The sequence below is a fragment of the Anas acuta genome, chromosome Z (genome assembly GCF_963932015.1).
Source record: "Anas acuta chromosome Z, bAnaAcu1.1, whole genome shotgun sequence".
Lineage (NCBI taxonomy): Eukaryota > Metazoa > Chordata > Aves > Anseriformes > Anatidae > Anas > Anas acuta.
Genome location: NC_089017.1, coordinates 13,231,250 through 13,255,654, shown reverse-complemented (window position 1 = coordinate 13,255,654; position 24,405 = coordinate 13,231,250). Strand labels below are relative to the sequence as shown.

Genomic DNA, 24,405 nt, shown 5'->3' with positions numbered 1-24,405 from the left:
TTCATCCAACAGATTTATCCTGTATATAATGAGAAAAATACACTTATATTGAGAGTTTTTACATGCAGAGTTGATAAGTTTAAACAAGATATTGAATATAAAATTACCCTGAAAGATAAACCACAATCTTTCTTTAAAGTTGCAGCTGATTTTGAACATTCCTTCTGACAGATTCCTAATGCAGCAAATTTTTAGAAGTATGAACACCCCAAATCTCTTCTCTATATAGGGAAGTTTGTAACAGGTTCAATTGGAGACATCAAAAACATTTTAAATAGACATCACAAGATGCATCTGTAGTTTAAAGGTCAAATTTATTAGGAGATTAAGAGATGTATTATATGTGGACTATAAATACAGCACAGCTGACTTTATTCACATTCAGAGACAGCCAATGCCAACTTATTTTGTAGACACCCTTGTTCTTTTGTTCCAAGAAAAGTTTGCCCCATAAGACTTGGATTTAGGTTTTGGAACCTTCTTCTCTTCAACGTCATAGTTCCAGCCTGGAGGTTGCGGGGGAAATGGTCAGGGGCAGGGGGAAGGAAAAAAAAAAAAAAGAGAATTTTAAATATTTACAGCATACAATATAGAGCAAATGCAACTTAAACCTTTTAACTTTAGTATCTTTTTCTCCAGATAGGCATCCACTAGGTTCATCCTTTGTAGCTGGCAGCAGAGAATACAGAAATGCCATGCATGTGACACAAGCTTGTTCTCAAAATTGAGATACTTCACCATACTGCATACCTCAACCTTCAATACTCCTCCAGAAACCTTGACAGTCATCAGTGAAAAGCTCAACAGGGAACACCAACCATTTCTGTATGCAGCCCTGCAAGATCATGACTTCACAAGCTTTATAGCATTTATGTTACTCTATACAAGCTCTATAACATCTATGTTACTCTACAGCATCACACGGGCACTTTGTGTATGCTGGGATAGGAAATGAAATAGCTAGGAAAGAAATAAAGGTGAAGTGATATAAAAAATAGCATACAGGAGACCAATACAATAACTTCGGGAGTGAACGGAGACATTGGAGATAACGGATATTGAAGAAAAAAACAGAAAGGTGGGAGGACCAAAGTAAGGAATAGCAAAGAAAAAAAAAAGTCAACATTAAAAGGCAGTACAATACTTAACCTTTTTACAAGAACATAAAAAAAATAGCAGTAAAAGAGAAGGGAATGAAGTGATAGAAGACAAGTAAATTATGTGATAGTTAAGCCAGAGAAATGCTAAAAAATGTCAGAAAAGAAGAGGTGGAGATATTAGTGTTTATGTAAATCAAAATGCAAATTGGTTGCAGCCTCCAGGTGCCTGGAAAGTTGCCAGGGCAGCACTCAGTATTCCAAAGTTTGGTCTCTTTAACTGCAACATTTCACTCAAAGTTGAAATTCTTGAGTTGAAGCTAGAAGTGGATAAGAATGCAGTTTTAACTGCTACTAATAAGATGATACATTTCTTCAGTTTTAAAACAAAAACTTGATAAATCTGAAAAGGTTTAACATGTATCTGAAATTCTACATTTGTTAAGATATTCACAGAAAACACTCAAAATTCATCTACACATCAAAACATGTTTTTTTAGATGCACAAGTTGCCTTGTCATTGTGCCTCAATTTTGTGTATTCACAAATGCCAAGATTTTCTTTGTTTATTAGGTTGAACCAATGTTAATTTCCAAGTTAACTATTCTCTGTAAGAAATACTGAATAGGGGTGAGGTTTTAAAAACATATTCTTTCCATGTGTGAGAGCACTGACTTTTGCCTACTATTCTGATTAACAATTTAAGCTTGAGTGAGCAGCCAGGACTACATTCAGAGACAGACTGTGGTATTGCAACATTCGGCCTTATAACACCTAACTTTGAGGCACTTGGTTGCTGGAATGGAATCTACAGCCCCAAGTTATTGCTTCATGTTTTTATACACTAGATAGAGAGGCACTGAATACCTCCAAAAGAGATTTGCAACTGCCAGCACAATGACTTGGCCTGCCATAGCTATCCAAAATCCACAAAGTTAGTTACATCTACCTTTGGATTGCAATAGACAGCCATATGTGATAAGGTTTCACACTCTGGAACATGCTCCTCGAGTTAGGAACTGTCAGTTGTTCACAACAATGAGCAGAGGTCAGTTTTATAAAAATATTACAATGCCGTAAGAGATTATTTTTGCCCATAACTCTGCCATACAAACTAAGTGGATAGAAAGCAGATTTCACTGCCTGTGGAAGAACATCTTCTGGAAGAACATCCTCATCATGTGGCGAAAGGTTACTCTGGAGTAGAAAAACTCTCTGTCCTTGTTACGAAAACTAAGTTTATCAACAGTGATGTCAGACAGGACAAAAGAGAAATTTAGGTCTACAGACTAAACTTTTAATTTCACCCAGTAATGAGTGCTCCCTCCTTATTTCAACTTCAGACCATCCTGAGCAGTCATATTTTGGCCAGAGATCTCTCCTGTTACTGTATTCTGTGCTCTTATTCCTACTAAAGAAGATGCTTCAGAAAGGACAGGCACAAAGACAGCTTGCCTGAGGTTCCTTAAGTCCTTCAGTGAGAACTGTATCAAAATCATATCCCAATCTTATAAAAAATGCCTGCAATAATCCAGGATTTGCAGAAGCTAAATGTGAGGTTTTCAAGGAATTTTGTTAAGCAAAACTTGGGTAATTCTTACTGAAAGGACAGAAAAGTTAACTGTGCTCCCAGATTTAGATGTATTTCAACAATATCAGTTCAGAAGTTGTACCATTCTAAAGGAGTGCCTATGTTCCTCATTTCTTTCTAAAACCATATTTGTAAAATTTTTATTTCCAGCTGCATCTGATACTGAAGCTACTACTACAGAAAATATGATGCACATAACATACATATAATCCTATGCCACCTTAATTTAGATAACACAGTACCTGCAGAAAACTTTCATATATCTCATGGTAAAATTACGGTTGCAAATTAAGTAAATATTGAACTACTATACGTCACAGCCTTAGTTTAGTTGGTAAAATTTCTTTGTAGCTATCTGCACAATGGAGATTCATTACTAATTCAGTGAATGCATAGATTTCCTACATTGAACATATGGAGTATTTAACTTGAATATGCATACCAAAAGGGTAAAACATATCATGTCCAAAGAGATAACATAACTACCTCATTAACATAATGGCCAGGATTCAGGTTTTTTTCTTACAAACTGAATTTCCTAAGAAATAGCATTAACAATACACAAGTGTAAGTAAAGCAACACCAGATTTTCTGTAATTTCTTATTATTTGCAAAACACTACAGAATACTATTAAGAAAATCACAATAATTTATATATCCAATGCAAATATGATGATCCTATATATTTCTTAATGAATATGATTTATTTTTCAATGCAGTTAAGACCATTAAGTGTAAAAATGATCCCCTCTAAGAGCACCAGGGAAATTACATGTACCAGACTTTAAGAAGCGCAAATAAACTGCACTGGTTTGAATGGTTTAGCTTTTTAACTGTCAGAGTTAACGGATTCCTATTTTTATGGGTGCATAGTAGAAATCAACTAACAACTTTATACAATTTAGTCCGATTAAGAAATTTTACTCTTTAATTACCCTCGACTAAATATAGATGAAAGCTGCACACCACTGGAAAAACTGCTGAAGAAGCTGTATTCCCCATGTGTGTAATTCCTGGCTTTAACTCAGTGCTACTAATTCATCACTTCCATGAGGACTAAGCATCAAGCTAAATCTATCGTACATCATAAACGTAATACACACCATTTTTTTCAGCAAAGGCAATGGCATCTTCTTTAGTAGCGAAAGTAAGAACCATGTTGGATAACGGATCAGCTCTGTAAGAAATCAGATGACAAATTCTAAGAACAGTTGAAATAAAAAATACTTGTATATGTATCTCAAGTGCTAGCCAAAGGCTATATTACACAAGTCATTGTGGTATACCACCTCAAAAGCAGCCTGAATTTCAGCCATTCAAAATCCCTAACATCTTTAATTAGTTCCAGGATTAACATTTACATTGTGGACAATATTGTTTCCACTTTTCAGTTTGTTAAAATTCCCTCCCATCTTTCTGCTGAAATTAATGTTTTAAGTTTTTTTACTCAATAAATATGTCTAACTACCTGCTGAATTTATAATAAACGCACTAAACAATCTTTTTGATTCTGAAATCTGTGTGGACCACTTTCTTTTTGGGTGACTGGGAGGCTTACAGCAATTTTGAACAATTCACGGAGGCCAGAAGTCTGAGAGTAGCTAATGGGAGAATAATCTTATGCAGAAGAGAGAATAGTTTCAAACTGAACAGAGCGGGAATTAATCAAAGACTGAAAAGATGTGAACAAATTCATAGTTCAGATTTGGCTGAAGTCACATGGCCACCAAAAATTATTCCAGTACTTCACTTAGATCTCAGGCCACCGCTGAAAACAAAGTTCAGAAACTCAAACTACTAGCTAAGTAATTACACAGTGGTTATTTTCAAATTATCAGCCATTCTCAACCACATTTCTGAAAGGAAGGAAATAGGCAAAATGCTTTTGGAAACAAATTAAAATTTCAGTAAAAAACTCTCCCTTATTTGTTGCTATAAAAGCTTAACTTAAAAGCAATGACAAAGGTTTAAAAAAGAAGGACTTTAAAAATTAATCCACAGGACTCTTGTAGACATAAGATAGGGGCCATAGGAGTGCAACGATTGCATAATGCTTCCAAGAGCCAGCCACCACACATGAGCCTGGGAGACAACTGCAAGACAAGACCAAATTGCAACGAACTATTGAAGGAGCTGCCTCTGACTGCTCTCTCTTTGAAGCTATATGGGTAAATGAAGAGAAAAAGCAACCAAAGAAACACTGAACTCTACAATAAAGGACAAAGCCTGTGACTGGCAGAGGGGGAAGGGAAGAGGGGGAATCTAGCTTCCAGCAAAGACAACAATGTAATTTTATCTGATGTACACATGGAAAAATGGAGTTCACTATACATCCAATATATTCCCCAAGAAAAAAAAAGAATAACAGGATAAAGGCAGAAATTACACTTTGACATGCCACTGTGATGGGCTTTCTTAAAAACATGTAAAGATTTATCTTACAAAGGCAGTACAGAGAATTAGGGACTATGAATTAGTCCATTGTGTGATCATAGGAGAATCATGCAACCAAGTGCATTGCAATATTGTGACAGCTGTTGCTTATTGGTCATCTCTTCTGTGACTGAGGTTGGAAAAATCTAGTCAACTCACTACTAAGTGGGAAACAAAGAAGTTTCATTTTGATGTGTAGCGAGGAACTTGTACCTCTTCAGTACTGAAAGTTTAGCGAAAAACTTCCACGACAGAGGCAGTTTGGAAATGAGGACTGTGCAGAATTGGTGTGTTCTGCTCTCTGGTAAGATCATCCATCATACAACTTACAGCTTTTTGGTTTCTTTTACATGTGCAATCCATGTATTTAAATTTGAGACAATCTATGAACAAATGCTAGAGTTCAGAACAGCCAGATGGATGTCCTGGTGGTAGTAACAATGCCACAGCATTTCCTATGCTCTAGGCTATCTATCAGAGATTACAAATTGGGATTCTAAATTTTGTTCTTTTTCTGAGATTCTGTACACTGGAAACCATATGATTCCTGCGTTTCTTTGTTTATAGCTTCGTATTAGGAGGTACTCAAGAACTACCCGTAAGTATTCTTGTAACCAAAGTTCCCAACTAAAAAAAAAAAAAAGCCATGAATCTATTTTATTCAGATCTACAACTGGATAATTAGCATTGCAAAAACTACAACCAAGAAGAGATGACAATGACAAAAAAAAGCACACAAAAAGAGAAATGAGATTGTAAAATCACAGAAATACAGTAAAGACCTATACTAAATAAGCAAGTGTATGGAGTTCAGGAGAAAAGTACTCACCAATAATTATATCACATTATTCAAAAGGAAAGAGTAAATGCAGATTCCCACCCAAAAAATAACTTGTCTAGAGAAGTTAAAGTCAGATGAAAATTAAAGGGGAATTGAGGAAAAGTTCAATTCAACCTGAACTACAAAGCTGGTGTTACTGGCACCGGTTACAGTACTCTAATCTGTGCAGGGGTATAAATGGACTGGACACTGGTGGCTACACACTTTGGGAGCTCACAAGACAGAACAGAAAGGTGCATTGCATGTCAACAGCCTATCAGTTAATTTAGGCCACTGTGAAACAACAGCCATTACTTGCTAAACATGGTGGCTACTTGCAGTAGTGGAATCATCCAAGCCGTAACTGTTTTAAAGCACTGAAATCTTATCTTAAACCAGTCATTTTAGTATGCTTAAGATGAGATGGTGAAAAACCCCACAAATTACTTAAGATGAGGTCATTGTTGTATGCAAGCTTGAAGTGTTAAAACAGGTATTTTGACAGGGTATTTCAATACAATTGATATCTTAATTCGTAATTAAGATTTCTTCCTCATCTAGTCACAGTTCATCTTCGCTTCCGTAACTCCTTTGCAATAACAATACAGCCAAGACGTTACAGGTTGTAAGCCTCAATATTTTACGGAAAACCAAAATAATAGGTCGACTTGATTCCAGTTATTTTAAACTAATATTTCATGACATTTGTATTAAAAAAAAAAAAATAGATCAATCTGGTCATAGATGTATTTACTACACGTTAGGGAAAAAAAAGTATTCCCAAATTACTTCATATGTAATTATTTACTTATTTTATTTGTCAGAATTTTGTATTCTTTGATTGTAAACGCCATTATGATTGCATCCACACACTTCCAGTACACATTGCATCCATTCTGAAGTTTGAAAGTTAATTTCCAGTGTTTAACTTTTGTTTATGGATAATAATTAACTTTCCTGATAATGCCTCTACAAAACAGCTTCATAACAAGATTCAGTTTCATCAGAAAAATTGCTGTCCAGTTTACAGGAATTCTAACCACATTATAAAATGTGGCTAGTACATTTATTTAGAAAAAAAAAAAGTACATCTAAGTTATACTTACATCTCTAAATTGTAGCATTACTCTTTTTCTGGATTTCAGTGTATTTAAGATTTTTTTACTACTCCTAATAGCAACATTGAAACAAACTCATTTTTTTTAAATAATTTGTTAAAAATTAACTGTAGCTCTTCATTTCAGATCTTATATAACTTCGTAAAAAAAAAACAGAGAAGCTAGATATCATTAGTTTATGTTTAAACAAATTTTAAATTTGGCATGCAACTGACAGTTGAGAAGGGATTCACTGTTTCAGGTACCTAATAGCCTTCTTTTCTTGATGCTGGCATACAGTAACATCACCACAAATGTCATAGTTGAAATTTTTGTTTAACACTTACTGAACAATTCCAGATGATTTCATGAGATAAAATCCGTTTTTACACAATCATTAATCATACAACCAACAAAGTCAACCACTGTAAGCAGTATTAAAGCTAGTGCATTTACAGGTAGGAAGAAAATTTCAGACTTAAAATTTACATGACTAGTAAGAGCCAAATATAGAAGAAAAATATCTGAAAATTCAGTAACTACTCACGTAGACGCCCAACCCATCAGAGGGTTCTCCCAGCGCTCCCTGTTATCAAATTCCATCTTCCATTTCTTCGTGTTGTTAACTCCTGCCTGCATCGCATTACGTGCTGGAACAAAAATGTGAACTTTCCTGGTTTTGATGTGCTCATCTGGAACACCAGTTAAAGAAGTAATATCCTGTGAAAAACACAATTGGACTTGTTAAAAAGGAATTCATGTAAAAGACAGACTTCTAAAATAATACTCCTTATGCTTTTTACACAATTACATTCCTTTTTTTTTTTTTAAATATAATTACAATAAGAGAAGTTCTGCAGAAATGTATGAGTCTACCTTTATAAAGCTGAAGCAGACTCACATTGGGACTGCTCTCATCCTAATTCCCCTGGCTGAATTTGATTTAACATGCATCAGCTACCTGAACCTGCCCTTCTCCTGGCTACACAACTGATAGTGCCAGACGATAGGCAGGAGACATTCCCTCCAAGTCTCAGACTACAGCCGTGACGGTAGGACTGCTCCAGCTTGTACCAGCTAAAGCATCCATAGAAATGTATCATGAACTCTTCTTTCCCCCTTAAACAAAGAATTAGAGCATAAACTGAAGCATCAACAAATCTGGAAATTTTACATTAACATTAGGAGCCTACACTTAATACAAACTGGTCTATTCACCAAGATCCTGGTCAGCCATCTATCTCATGTAGTACAAATGCATATATTTATATATATATATACACACACATTTCTATCTATCTATGTATCTATATATATGCAAACTTAAGCCCAAGTGAACACATTCATATAATCAAGATATATATATAATCAAGAGGCAGCAACACCCAAAATGAATCAAAAAGGTATGCTTAGTATGAAGAAGTTATCTTTTCCACAATACTCTATTCACTGTAGAGGAAGTTACCAGAACTCAGCTCTCTTATTTCTCTAACCATTAATTATTACATAAAGTTGACCTCTCCTCTTTAAAAAATAAGGCCAAGCGTGTTTCTAGCTCTGAATATCTGCTTTGAGAGTCACATCTTCCTGAGACTACTAGTTGATATTCAAGATCAAAAGACCAGTCAGGGCTCTTCATCTGAATTACTAACCCTCTCTCAGAGTGCAGACCTACTCTTTTTTTTTTTTTTTCACTCAAATTCAACATATGCAGATTATAAGGCTACCTAGTTTAGCACTATTCATTCTAGGCCAACAGTAGGGGCTCAGTCTTTTAGGCTGAGTAATAACAACGCTCAACAACCATTGGTGTCAGTTTGAGTACACGTCTTTTAAACAGGTATTATACAGTAATTTGACATTTTTAAAGGGATGTTCTTCACTTATTTGCACCATTTGACACTGGTAACACTCATAGGTATTTTTATGAAGGATAAAAGTATTCAGGAGATTCCACCCTTCACAAAAATGGCTTATAATGTGTTACATTGTCAGAAGTAGGATGCCCTCCTCAACTAAGGTTTGGCTTGTAAGCTTTCTACAAATAAACCTAACAAAGATAAAAACTGAAGTATCACAAAAAAGCCTATTTTTTTTTTTTTTTTATGTTGAAGCTGACTCCAACACAGAGTAAGAAGGAAAAACCTCACTAGAATTGCCACAAAAAAATTACTCTCAGCAGCATCTGATAAAGTGAACTCTCTCTTTAAAAACTAAACAGTAATTACATAAAATTAACCTGTCAGTTCACCCTAGTACAGTAAAGAGAGTGAAATCAAACATCAAATCCTGAACTACTCCTGTTCCTTACATACTTAAAAGGCCAGTGGGAGCTCCTTGGTCTCCCTCCCTCCCCTCCTCTCTCCAGGACCAAGCTGTAAAGTGGTTAAAGTCCAAAAATGAGTAGCAGAACTCTGGGCATATTGAATGCATCACACCAGCAGTGGCATGACTTGAATGAAAAGGCAAACAAGTTTAGACAAAATACTGTGGCTTTACATGTCTGTAGCTACTAACTTTATGGGCTTTTGCTTTGTGGCAAACTTAAAAGCTCTTGGTGCTGTCACCATATAATCCTTTGAAATATGGCAAGTCTCATTTTTTGTTTTACTTCAGAAAATAGACTTTGGGAGATCAATCACTCAAAACTGCAGCAGGGAGCATGTTTAAAGTGTTTGACTTGTATTCGCAATTAGAACAGAAGGCGACACAAACAAACATGTAAACTGATTTTCCAAATTTTAAATTTTCTACCCAGACTACCAAAAGGCAACTGTCAAAATATCTTAACAATTCCATTATAAATGCTTTCATTAGGATCAAGTAATGTTTATTTTTAAAATGAGTCTAGCAATGATATGAAAGACTACCAATCACTGAACTGTTGCAACACACACAAGAAACACCTCCTGACAGACTGGCATTTCTGACTGCTGAAGCTTGAACCACAGTTTCAGAAGGAAATAGCTTCAAGTCTTCTTATTTGAGCTGGCAAACTGCTTTGTTTAACCATTTTTTTTTTTTACATGCAGTATAAATTTGGTGGGACTTCAATGCCTGTATGTAATGCCTCCAAGCTTGCCTTTTATAGACCTGTACAAGTGTATTATCATTTACATCTGTATTTTAACAAACACGTTTCTATTGAGAAAATGTAAGAATATTCCCCAATATTTAATTTTCCCTTCTGAAATCATCTGGATCCTGCTACACTGATAGATTCTGGTTTAGTTAGCAATCAAATACCTCTACATTTGCAAGCTTGAAAATATTACAAAAACTTTTTTTTTTCTTTTTATAAAAATTATTATTTAACACAGCAACTTGTATGTCCATTATGGATTTTATGCTTCAGATTTACAGGTTTGTGAATTGCTTATGAATTCTCTGTGATTAAATACTATACTAACTACCATTATAGACGTATTACATTTTCTCTTTTGAAGCCTCCACACCAGAAACCCATAAAAAAACTACATATTAGTGCATACAGATCACTACTTAAAAAAAAAAAAAATATTAAAAACCAGCAAATGCTATATATATGAGGTAACTGTGGTAAAGAAATGCCTAGACTTGTTCATCTGGATGAAAACAAAACCAATAACCCAGACAAATCCCAAGCTCCTTCAAGCCATGTTTTTTTGGGAACTTGTTTGGCTCCAAATCAAAGTTATTTTACTAATAATAATAGGATTCATCCCATAAAAAAATCTTTTCAAGGTGAAAACTAAAACCTGCCTACTTTCAGAAACTAAAATATCTACATGATGTTGCTAGCTCTTCACACTTTGATTCATTATAGCTAAAGTTTCCATGCCTTCTGGGAATCTAGCAATTGTTTATTGATATCTTCCCCATTTTAAAGCTGGCAATTGAACAGACAGTTGTTAGGACAATGAGTTTCTGGTTTCTGAAGCCCAAGTTGTCCTGACATAAAATCACTGTTTTTGCTTGCTGTAGACATGTAAGGTACTGTAGCATAGCTGAGCTGTTGCCAAAGATATGGAATAAAAAGGCTTGGCATCTATCACATACTTGACACCTAAAGAGCACAGAAGCTCTAAAATTCCTATTCCCTGTAGGCGCACTCTTAGTCTAGACAAACTGATTTCTCACACTTTTAAAATGCATTACAACACTCTATTGTGATCATTTCATCCACACAGCTCCAGCTAGTGACAGAAGAACCTGTCCTTTAAGCGACATTTCAATGGGCTAAAGCTCCCGCTCCAAGATTCCATTAAAACAATATAATACTTGAAAAGAACTGTGCTGCACTGGGTTGAACTCTCTACTGTGTCTTCAGAGCTTTGTTCTGAGTTCAAGTTTTCATTGAAACTACCTGTGAACCAACTTTCCAAAACAATGATGTTTTTGACAGCTAGTTTCACACTACTATCTTTTCCTCCTTTTTAAGTGTTCTTTACTGAATTTTGCTCCATTAGCATATAAAAATATTAGTGAGGTGTTCAGCATTACAAATTCTAAATAATAAGGTGATAACATAAAAGACTTCAGATTTGAACTGTATAACTTTGCAGGACTAAAAATTAACAATTCTGCTTCATGTTTGTAATGCATGCTATCATCTAAAAGACGAATTCTGACCGTTTCGTTTTTGGATTATTTATCTATACGGTGTTTCTTTTTTAATAGTAGTTTCAATTTTTTTAATAACCATTTGTGGAAATTTGGTTCTTGAAATAAGCTCAGAGAGACGAAGCATTTATTTAAGCAGCAGAAATAACATCAGATTGCTTACAAACCAAGAAGAGTTTGTGTCTTTATTACAACTTACACTACTTAAGAACACTTGTCATGCTGGAAAGGCTGGTAAAGCTGTCCTGGAAGAAGTAATAAAAATGATGGAAGTGCTACATAGGGGGGGGAGAAAAACTCATACACAGGCAGAGTCAATGAAAGCAGGATTCACCATAAAGATAACTTTTAAAGGAAAGGAAAATTTCTGGTAGTGCTCCACTAATAACACAAACTCCAAAGGAGACAAGGAACTGAACTCTGTAATTCAAGGCAAAGACAGAAACGATCGAAAATATCTCTGAAAATAAGTATTTTTGAATGGATGAGTCAGGTGTTTGTAAAGGTATCATATTTCAGCACTGACATTTCTCCCCATGCATAGGCAAAAACTGTACATAACTACTATCAACTATACTGTTTAGCATCCCCCTCTTTTTTTTTTTTTTTTTTTTTAAATAAAGGAAACAGGGAACAAGCAATGGGAAGTTGATGTCAAAACACAGAAAAACCTCCCAGCAAGCTTCCCGCAACCACCCAGGATTTAGAGTCTTGCTAGCCGCTCTCTTTTCAATACGAGAATTTCACACATTTCAATGACCATTATGACTTCAAAGAATCAAATTTTCATCATTGTCCGTCATCTGCCGGTTGATTTGTATAAAGGAGTTCTTCTGCATGCACTCCGGACAAAGGGCTCCTTACTTTCGTGGCTATATATCAAGTTTAAAAGTTCTGTTTGTGACAGTTGTGTCTGTGGTAAATTAGGGTAACACTGAAGGAGTGCAGCTGCTCGGCAGGAACCTCCTTTTTGGCATCATTTCACTTAAATAAAAACTGAATAATTAGCTTCTGCCTTTATTAAACCGCAAAAATGCCACTGGCCTTAGTAATTACTTCCGGTTGCCCCACCTACTTAACCTCAAGAGTTTACACTTGTTAGAAAGGAGGGAAAGGAGAAGTTTTCTGTACTTTATAGGAGTTCACAGCAGCTTGCTTACTTCCCCACCCCCAACCTGTTTTACCAGCCTAAGTTCATGAAGTTTTGCTATAAATTCACGTTTCACATCGCAATACACTTTCTGTACGAGCTGCTGTATCAAAGCACGAACTGGCTTGCACAATACCCACCAAATAGCAGCTGTGAAAGAGGCTTTTTATTTGGTGGGCTCAGCTGCTTAGGCTGGAACTCAGGATGAGGATATTTACATTTTTACATTTCACTACATTGTTTTTGAAATACGTGCAAGAGAACAAAGTCTACTATGCAAATCGTGAATGGAAAAATGGAGCAGAATGAACTCAACATGGTCAGACAACATTTATCTAACAGCTACAGACATAACAAGGGAAAAAAGCATATTTGCCCTTAGGAAAGTCTGTATCACACAGAATACAGCTTTCTTTCAGGCTTCACAATCTTTCTGCATTATCACAGTAATCTGTGAACATGTGCTACCCGTACTATGTTCTCCCATCTAACCACGCTACAGAACAATTAATAAAAAAGTTGAAAAGCAGTGAAAGAACCACATGAAAACAAACAAATAGAAAACCAAACACCGTAAACATGAGACAGAATTCAATAATAACAAAGATGGCAAGAACACTTTTATTTAAAGAAAATCTCTTTACATAGACAGTTTTGCAGAAAACATGGAAGAAAAACTGGGTATAGAGAGAAGAACATGCTAAGAAGTGGGTCTAACAGAAGCAGAAATTGTCACACTGCTGGAATCATCATAAGTTCGTTTAATACTTTTAAATCTACATACTGACATTATGGAAAGGAGGAGTCAGTTTCCAAAAACAGTTCCACAGGCGATGGGACTTCTGAAAATCCAACGTGTGTTGTACAAATTTGAATGTGACTTCATAACAATGAGTAGAAAACTTCCCCCTCACCAACCCATCTTTCAATTCTTGAAGCACTTTATTTTTAAGCTCTGTTACATTCCCCAACTGTGTATTCACATTTTGTGTCCTGCAAGAGTAATAGAAAAATTGTATTTATAGACGTGATTAATGCTAAAATTTATGTAAAAATCTGCTGAGTTGTGCTTTTGTAAGTTTAAACCATAATGCTTAAAATAAAGACAGAAGTATGAGATTTGGTGTCTCATGGTACCCTGAAAAACCTCAAAGCAGAGTGGAATTTTTCTTGACCATAATGCATGACAAAAATGCAGAAAATACCTACCATTCAGCCTGTACTTTTTTGATGGACAGGTAAACAACATTTCAGAAACTTAAAAATAAAGTATTCAAAACAAAGTCCCACTTCCAGCATAGACAGATATTTCATGCGTAGTATAGGTTTCTTGGCCAAGAAAGAATCAAAGGGCAAGACAAAAGCTTTTATTTAATTATTAAGAATGCATTTTTTTCCTGTAACAGTACCTCTTAATTTTACAAATATTGTCTGAGTAAATGTCATGAAACTAAAGAAAACAGAAATCAAGTATCTAATTTTACATTTCACAGTTAGTCTATAACATACACGACTGTAATTAAGAAAATCATTATTAGACAGAAGTACAGGTGATCAGGGGAGGAAAAAGAATATATTTCTATGAAATATATTGATATTGCTACTGTTAGCCCTCTAAGAGGCTTCAGAGTGTCATGACATTCTTTAGATTGAGGAAATTATAAACCACGTGCTTATCTTTAATGAGGCAGGAAAAAAGCCTCTTGAGTTATTTATAGCATATCTTGTAAACTACTTTTTCTCACAACAAAGTAAGATTTAGATAGCACATATTACCTAGAACTCATTCAAAGCATATGTAAAAGCAAACCTTACGCTTCCACACACACAAGTGGCTGACTCCTTTACTGTCACTACCTGTAAGGCATTTAAAAATATATGTGTTTCTAGTCAATCCTCAGATTAATAAAAGGGCAAAAAAATAAGAAAACAGAGGAGTTTTTAGACCATAAACGTTCAAATAAAAGGAAAGGCACTTTTAGTTCACCTGCATTTAAAAAAGCTTCCAGTGTGTATGTAGTTTTGACAATGGACAACCAAATCCCCAGTCAGCAGCTCAGTGACATTAGGAATACTTTCTGTACTTTTTGTATGTTTCTGATGCTATTTTAGTGAAGTCCTTATTTTTAACATTCATTAAAAGTTACCTGTATTTATGTGTATGTATTTACAAAATAAATCATAAGTGTATGACCTATTTAATCAAGTTTCCGTTTTCTAGAAATTCCACGATTAACAGGGAAATGAATGGTTCTACCTGCTTTGGGCCTACCTGAAAACCCTACAAAACCTCACATTAAGAAATTTTCCAAATAAGGCCCTGGTAGAGCCCCCAGATACTCACACCGCTTATCATCTCCAGCCTTTGGAGGGGACAGGGTCTATTTAATATGTGTAAGATGTGTGGTCAAGTGTGCCTTCTCCAGTTTTGTGGAAAAGCTCACAGTTCAAGCTGCAAAAGACTCGAGGGAACACAGCATTCAGAGACTGACAGTGAACTGGGACACTACTCACATATAAGCTGTGCAATTGCTGCAGTGATGCAGAACACCTGTGCTTTTATTGAGACAATTCATAATCTAGATAGCAAAAACCTGAGCTGTTGAGTTCAAATTTGGATACATGGCAAAATTTTAAGACTTGGTAACTCTAGTAAGATTTCTTATGATGAAGTTGTAAGTAACATCATCACTACAGTATTTGAAACAGCTACTGTGGATTCAGTTTAAGTAGCTATCAATCAGCCAAAGCTGGTAGCTAGAGCACAGAATGCTACAATATTTTTAAAGAACTCCATTACTGTGCATTCCAGTGTTCTTTTCCTTTCACCTCCCAACTACCTATTTACTCTGTCATTAGGGGTAATTGTGGAACGCTGTTTAACTTGAAGGGTTAAAATCTTACAAGCTATTTAGGCTTTTATTAAAAAAGTATCTTCATCAAAGATGGGGGAAGGGTGGAGCAAAAAGTAGCATTTTCAAGTTTAATTTGACAATACTGTCACAGTACTGCATGGTCTGCTACTAAGAACAATATCCTGAAATCCTGAGTTCATGTAAACCGATGCCTGCCTCCATTGTGATGCATGTTCTCTATTCTTTACACCTCCTTTATAATTAAAGTGATTTCTGTAACAGATCTTTGTCACAAAGTAGCCAGTGGTATGAGGCACACAGGAGAAAAACAGAAAGCACAAATCCCCAATCAAGAAATGCAAATTTAGAGCAAGATCACTGCCGGTGCATGCTTTTTAGAAGTTGCATTTAAGAAGTTACAAGGAAGTGAGACTGTTAAAAGCTGTCCCTAATGCAAGATGCAATGCTTCTATGTAATATGCATGGACTTGAAAGCGGGTGCTAAATAGTGTACACGATTTCCATACACAGCAGGTAGTGAAGCAAGAAAAGAAGAGACACAGTTACCCTTGTTAAAGAGATGCACAATAGAGAACTGTTATGCAGTGTTAGCATACTGAAGGTCTATGCATCAGGGATGCTGTGGCTATTAACAGCTTAAATGTTCACTGTATTTTGTTAATTAGTGCACATAGCTTTTAAGCCTTTCATGTGTTTTAGGAGGATCTTTTCTAACAGTAACACATTCATTATTCCCTGGTAGGTTCATGAGGCCTCAACTGTTTAATCATAATCCATAAATACGTGGCTGCATTCCACTGGACAATAGCTATTTCTTTAAATTTACCTATATGGCTAAAATGGAAGCTTTCTACAATCTCTGTAAAAAGCAGAATCACAGATAGAATGTGTTAAGTGTTATTTTACAAGCTGTTTTTAGCTTGCTCTATCTAGATGTTTGTTGCTGCAATTTGTGCTTTGGCTTTTATGTACTTGGCCTTAAAGGTTACTTACAGGACAGAAACCATGGTCTTGTACTTTCTAATATAATAGAGAAACCTGTCATGAAGATAAAAAAAATAGGTATTCAAATACAGTAATTCAACTTGATCCACTACAGCTTTCCTTTTCGGTTTTCTATTATTGTGGGGAAAAAAATCAAAGGAGACTACAATGCACTATTATGTTTACTAAACAGTGATAAAATAGTAAGAAATTGTTTTGGAAACAGACATTAGAAGATGTTATTCAACTTCTGACTTATCAGACAGCTAGAATTATTTGACCCAAGAATGCTTTCAAATGGAGTAGGCACGGTGGCAAAAATGTGGTCACTTAAGAAAGAATAAAAACCAGAAGAATAAAGAATAAAATTATACAAGCTAATAGTTAACAGGATGAAAATTATTTCCCATCAAGCAAAGATATTCCTTTACACAAAGTATAAATGGTTGGGCTTTATGGAATGAATAGCACTGAGTATGTCAAGACCAAACAAGAGATTGAGAACCTCCCTACAATGCATGCAAGACTTCACAACACAAGAACTAATAAACTCTGTGGTCTGAACATCAGTTGCTCTCTCCATGGTCCATGTCCTCACTTAACACAGTTTAACATTCCTGATTTAAGAAAGCAACCCCTAAAGTAGTTTAAAGGCACACAACAAGCTGTCCTGGAAGAACATCGTTTTCCATTTCATCATTGATCATCTTAGTAGAAATGGGTAGTTGTTAAAAAGCACCAAGCTCTTCTACAGTATGCCCAATCCTATGGGATTACTGGTCTGCAACTTTCCCTTTCAGACAAGGAAAGCTTTTTCCTTCTGACTAATAAAACAATTCAGCTTGAACTTCAAGACTAGAAACCGCTTTCAAGTCTGTACATAGAATTTTCTCAGACAGTAAGCAGAATACGTGTCTTATCTATCTAAATTTGGATTTACTACACAAACGAGGAAAGAGACATTTTAGTGGACAGAAAAACAAGGTCTCTACAAGGACTTGTTTATTCACTACTCCTCACAAGACAAAAAGAATTCATGTCATCTACAGAAATATTCAATAACAGGGGATACTAACTTTAGCATTCTAGACAAGGCCAGGATAACGGCATTGTTTATGAGAACATGAAAGTATGACCTAGTCTTTAAAAATCAGAAATACAAAACAAAACTGTTCCAAAAATGAAGTTACTTCTTACTCCTCTTGATTACTAGACTGTATCAACAGCTTACTTTTATTCTTTCTAGCAGATTAGAAACACTGCTTGCATATTTAGACTTACAAAACCAAACAAGTATTTGCATGTTGAATAACCCCTTGGAAACCAGACAAACTAAACATGATATACTCCTTTTATTTTTCTGAACAGCCACTGTAGCAAGCACTTCAGAACAAGTATTCCTTGATAGAAAATAAAAATACTGTGTAATGAAACAAAAAAATCGCTTGCATACTCTTCAAGCAGACATATTCTTTGACCCAGTGCTTCCAGACTAAAGCCCTGAAATTTTTGCACAAGAATGCTGCATGAAGGAAGTCCAGACAAAACAGACACTCGAGATGTTAGGAGGTTGTGTAAGCTCAATCTCAGTCACTCCTCCTTCCAATACCCAGCAGAGACAGCACTACCATCCACCAGAAGAAAAGGCTCTCAGAGGAAGAAATCCAGATCATTTACCCTATCCTAAAACTAAACAAACATATACAGGGATAAGTGTACAACTGCAGCTCATTGATAAAACTATGCAGCACTTCACATTAGGTTCAAGGCCATGTGCAAAATGTAAAGTTTTCTGTATTAAAAAAAAATACATATATATACACACACACACATACATCCTATAAGTGTTCAGAAGGAACAGGAGGCTGCTTCATCTTGAGGAGTAACTTGTTGCCTGCAGACATTCTTACAGAAAGCTGTCTATCAGTATCCAGCCAGCCAGATTTTCCAAACCATCGTAAGCTTCATCAAACTACAATTGCTTACAAAAACAAGTTGTAGCAAGCAGTACAGGCAAAACTAAGATAGGATATTCCAATTATTTAATTACAAAACATACTGAATTAGCAGTGCTGAAAATGTGTAAATGGCTAGATAATCTGTAGCTCCACACACACCCCCTACACCTGAGCTTGTACTGTACTGAAAACCAAATGCAACTACCAGTCAAAACTACAAAAGAAACTGACATGTTATTTAAACTGAGTATCACTGTTTAGAAATAAACAGTGCTCTGGTAGACACACCAGCATGGTGTAAGCAAAGTGAGAAGGATTATCACCATCCCCAAAACCATTAAAACCTTTAAATATTAAACATCACATCAACAGCTTGACAAAATCATCCAAGACAGTCTTTTTCTCCCCAGGGCAGAATTTGTTAATCTTCACTGAAAAAAAAAGGAAATAGAAAAATGTTTTTAAAGATAATGTTTTCCAGTAAAAAATGCACACACACAAACTATTAGTGATCCTAAAAAGAGTAAGTGTTTAACTCAGCTTAAGTCCACACTTAAATTAGACACAATTCAGGTAGATGAGTACGTATTTTTACTTGCAAACATTTAAAGTTTTGAATATTTCATTTATATTGAAAGAATTCATTTAATTTTGAAGTACTTCTAGAACATGACTTAATATCTTAAACATCTTCTGCAATGGCAACTAATACCATTGAAGTGTCAAACATCACAGATACAGATGACTAAATGTAAACTAAACACAATGCATTGAATATGAAGTGAAACAAGACAAAACACACCGTATTAAACATTTTCTGTACCAGCACCAAACCACTCTTCATCCATTCTGAATCCCGAGTACAATATAGAATTCAAATAACCTGCCCACCTGCTTATGTGACAACTGTGATGGAATAAAGTACCTCTTCAAACTACGGGACATACACGAGGCCATTCTGGCCAAAGTATAAGGCACACAAAATTTTTTGAAGTTACATTCCTCATCTAAAGAGGAACACTATCCTAAACTGAATTCTTTATGGTAACCAGTTGAATAAATATTGCAGTTAGAGAGGATTAAATGAAGAAAAGTTTATTCTAAATTTTTTCATCCTGTTAAAATGCTTTATGAACAGCTTCAACTAACCCTCAAGGAATCACCCACAAGGGGTTAACAGAATTTTGGAAAACCAAAACATAGAATATCCATGATACCCTTATTATCTAACACAGTGGTAATGCTTGGAGAATTCTTGGCTGAATAGTAGTTTCAAGAAAAGGAAATCTAGTAAGCCTGTCTTTAATAAATGGATGCTTTGCCAAATATTTCTCTTCACTGAGTTGCAAAAACAGCTCCTATAAGCAGTCTTCAAATGCAATGTCTCACTGTCTTGCACGTAACTTTATGACACATTACTGCCTTGTTTTTCAGAGTGCAGTATATTGTATACTCCTGGTTCTTGGGAAAGGCTGATAGGAACAATCACACTTCAAAAAGCATGTTAAAGCTTGATTTGCTGTGTCCTTTGTTTCACAGCACTGTAGACTATCAGATTGATATCCAAAGAAGTTTCATCATTCCAGGCTATTTTTCACTTGTTTGTATATTTTATTTTGAGCTGCAGTATTATCCCTGTTTATTATAGTATACATACAGTCCACACTTCACTCTTCAAACTGAGATCATACAATTTCACTACATCCCAAGCCTCGCCAAAACTGGGATTTGGATGAAGGTGAACAAACCATGACTCAATCCTGAAAACACCGTGTGATGTTTGCTAATACTGCAGTCTTGTAGAAAAAATGGACTAGAGTGTTTCCTCAACTAGTTATTGAAAGTCCATGCATACTTTTTTTCCCTGAAGAGGTTTGTGTTCCGAGAACCCTACTAATACTGCTACTCCTGGATTATCCCGTAGTAAACACTTACAACAGACACTAACTGTTGTTACCTATGGACAGCCAAGAGGAAGCTGCTAAGACTCTTGATCCCCATTTCACAATAGTTACTAAACAGTTTTGGCCTAAGCTGCTGCAGAATGCAGCACTGACTGCTAGTCATGAACATGATCTGGAAAGTATGAACTGCTCATCTCCAAAAAAGGGTCAGATTTTCTGTGCCAAATTCAACATATACTGCAGCATGCAAGGTATTGTCAATGACAGCTACATGTAAGTTTGTCTACAATCAGAAGAAAACTGTCCCTCTATTGATTTTCAGATATGAGACTTCTGAACTACTGCTGAAAAAGCTTAATTAACAGTATTGACAAAGTTTAGCAGTTTCAGGACAGCAGCTGAAGTGTCAATAGAATTATTGTGGTTAGCCTGCCATGCTTGTGATATAGCCTACACGTTCCCAAATGCTGCAAAAATCACTTTAGTACCATGTCAATTGCACTTGATACTGCTGTTCTCAAATGCTTAGTTCTGTGTAGCAACCCATCCTATTTCATCTTGGCCTAATGCAGAATAAAAACATCTGTGAGATGGCTGCAACTAATATCTGATCCTTAACCACTGTTCGACAATGTTTCTAGCATCTCCCCAGTGACCAAACTCTACAACTGTGCTTGCATTCATTTTTGCTTTGTGTCACTACATGTGTGTTACTTACTGGTGGAGTATCCTACTTTTGAGATGCATGAGATATCTTCTGCCACTTACTCTGATTTCAAAATACTCTTGCAACACTTAACCATTACAGAAAAGTTATTTTAGTGGCAAATATTTGGGGAGTATTTGGTATGGCACCTGCCCTATGCAGACAGCTACTCCACAAGTGTGTCTAGCCTCTACAGACTCTTTGCTAGACAACCACAATGCAGCGTCACCTGTGCTGACTGGGAACCTGCTTAAAGCACATATGCTGGACTTCTTCTAGCTAATACCAATAGCACTGTAATTATAACGACTGAAACAAATCATGGTAATTTTGAAGAGTTTTATCCCAGTTTTAGGCAAAACCACCGAAGCCTGATGTAACAATCGTGAACACTAAATTATTCCATACACACAAACAGTTAAGCTGTTCGTAACATTACCTGAGGGAGATATGCTGCCAGCAGCCTTTGTCCTCTATAGCCCAAATTTCCTAACACAAGCAGGGTCTTGAGAGACTACTTTTCACCCAGCTATTTGTCCAGACTCTTGGAATATGACCTAATCGGTGGCCAGAGATTCAAAATATGATGCAAGAACTATATTTTTGTTTAGCTTTGTTCAATTTGTATTACTTTCTTTGGATTTTACTGTCCATAAAATAAGTTTTACTCAACATTCACAGAAAACGACTAACACTTGTGACAAAAACATCATTTCTTGTATTAGTTATATGTAAGTGGAACATTTAACTCCTTTTACATTTAAAAGCCCCGCTTTCTTCTGACATCCACAATTTAGACCACCTTCATTTTTCACTATTTCATTAGAGCTCATTCTTCTGTTGTATTCAACACATGCTGGGCTGCAGCAAGAAGGCAACTGACTACTGCTTAATAATTCAGTGTTACAATACTCTTCCCCCTCCAATTTCATTTGAGTTTACCAAGACAAGGAATGTTTTAGTACTTTCAGATTCAAACTGGACTTTAGGTAATTCAAAGGAATCCACATTGATCAAGTTCTAGCAAGTGTACACACACGTAGGAATACAAGGCCCATAGAAGTACTGGGAACTCAATTACAACAGGCAATTAGGCTCTTTTAATAACCATAATAATGTTACTATATATATTAACCTTGCAAGCATCTACTCATGAAGGAGTTCAGTTTCAAAATAAAAGAGTTTTAAAAGGAATACAGAAAATAGATAACCCCAACCCATTTTCTACCTGTTCTTGCTGCTCCTTTCTGATGTGCACAGAAAAGCCACCTGAAAGGTGATGTCAGACTATATCTAAATATACACATTAAACCGTATAAACGTTATTCTAATTTGACATCATTTTGTTTCAGGCCCCACAAGAGTCTGGGGAAAAGGATTTGTGCATCTAGAATGCGTGCCTACATGCACAGTACTGTAGGAAAATACTATTCAGTCTGACATTTAACTTAATGCTGGAAAGAACTGAGGATAAAAAGATCATTTAGTTTATATGTACCAAAAGCTGACAAGCAAACAGTAGTATTGAGCAAAATGATTCAATGGCTGCTAGTATCAGATCTGAAAAAAAAAAAAAAAAAAAGCAAATCAACAACTACGTAAAGAGTGCCTTCAACTTGATGAGAACACATAATGACATTAGAAATAGCCACCTCATTTACGATTCATTTACATTAGCACTGAGAGAACAGAACAGTTGTATTTTGAATTAGTATCACTAACTCAACTGAAGGGATAAACTCTCATAGTTAGACAGGGAAATGAAAAACCCTGACTTAGAATAATGTACATTTAAATACAAAACAGAAGATATAAGAGTGTTTATTTTGCAGGTCTGTCTTTGCACTGCAGTCTCTTTCAGACCTATGTATCTATCCATCACCTGAGGTTACATTAGGGAAATGTGACACTGTAAATTCAGGCATTATCAAAATGCTATTTAGATATTTTTTTAGTATTAAAGAACAGTGCTAGAATAAACAAACACAACTCATAATATGTTTAGGGAAATGTAGGTCTATTGAGTTGGTGCATCTTATTTATGTAGTGACTCATGAACTCTTATACATTAAATGAAATTTCCTGAATCCCAAACTATGAAATTAGGTAAGCAAATAACCACCCTCACTGAAATACAGTATTATTTTTCTTCCCTTATTTGTGAACCTGACATGATATTACTAATTTTAAAATTAAAGAAAAAAAAAGTATATAAGAAAGCTGAATGCACAGGCAGGTAAAAAAAAAAAATCTCTCTACATCTGTGTTAGAAAATGTTAGAAATAAAAGCTCTAAAGAGTTGCTATAATAGGTGAATTTTTTCCTAATAATCTGTTAAAGTTGAGCTGTCTCCACTAGTAGTTATCATTACAAATGTTCAATTTATAAATACAAATCCCAAATATTTCCTCTTGTTCTTAAGTAGTTAACATAGCTTCAGGGATACAAGAGAGCAGATAAATATGAACTGTCTGGTACATATGATGGGATTTTTTTTTTTTCCTGAGGATTCAAAAGCAGTATGAAAACCAATGAAAAGCATGCTTTTGCTGTGACGCATTCCCTCCAGAAGTCTTACAAAAATTATACTATTGAATAATGTAAACATAAGTGTCAGGTTGCATCTAGAGTAACAGACCACACATTATGGAAGAACTTACAAGAAAAGATTGCCAAATTTCTGATCTGCTACTGATTAGCAGAAGAATGTTATGCATTTGTTCCTAGTTGTAATATAACCTTCATGCATATTCAAAAGCTAGAGTATATGTACATAGTAACAATAACCTTGCATGCTTCTTTAAACACTTTCTTTAGTAATATGGGTCCTAATGATGATAATTTTAGGAAGCTGGCAAATCCTGTATGATTTCACTACAGAGAAAAATATCCAGATTTCAAAAACAGCAAATTTGTTATAAATTACAGCTCATACTAGTCCTTGACCACAATGCAATAATAAACAAAGTACTCATCATTTTATATTGCTTAATACTTGGAATGCCATATTTCCTTCACATACTTGTTTTACTAATGCTGCTTTTTAAAAAATGTATGAAGGATTTTTGCTTTGTAGTTCACATTTGTATGGCTTTCCTAGAAGAGCGGAGAATACCATACTGAATGCCTATTGTGCAGAAATAACCCTGAAGGCTGTATCATAGCAGTATGCAGTAGAAAACCCTTA

At 35.4% G+C, this 24,405-nt stretch overlaps 1 protein-coding gene and 1 long non-coding RNA gene across 2 annotated transcripts in view; both read right to left on the bottom strand.

Moving 5' to 3' along the window:
• Positions 1-295: 295 nt before the first annotated feature.
• Positions 296-24,405, bottom strand: part of NDUFS4 (NADH:ubiquinone oxidoreductase subunit S4) — a 47,108-nt gene continuing 22,998 nt past the window's right edge. The window contains exons 3-5 of the mRNA XM_068666518.1: positions 7,586-7,758; positions 3,792-3,865; positions 296-506 (exon numbers count right to left, since the gene is read on the bottom strand). Coding sequence (XP_068522619.1) covers positions 403-506; positions 3,792-3,865; positions 7,586-7,758 — 351 coding nt within the window. The 3' untranslated portion in view covers positions 296-402. The remainder of the gene's footprint in view (positions 507-3,791; positions 3,866-7,585; positions 7,759-24,405) is intronic.
• On the bottom strand, positions 8,682-24,398 carry LOC137847885 (uncharacterized). The gene is made up of 2 exons (XR_011091111.1): positions 16,660-24,398; positions 8,682-13,783 (listed from the first exon to the last, which is right to left on the bottom strand). It is a non-coding gene; the product is annotated as an uncharacterized lncRNA (long non-coding RNA).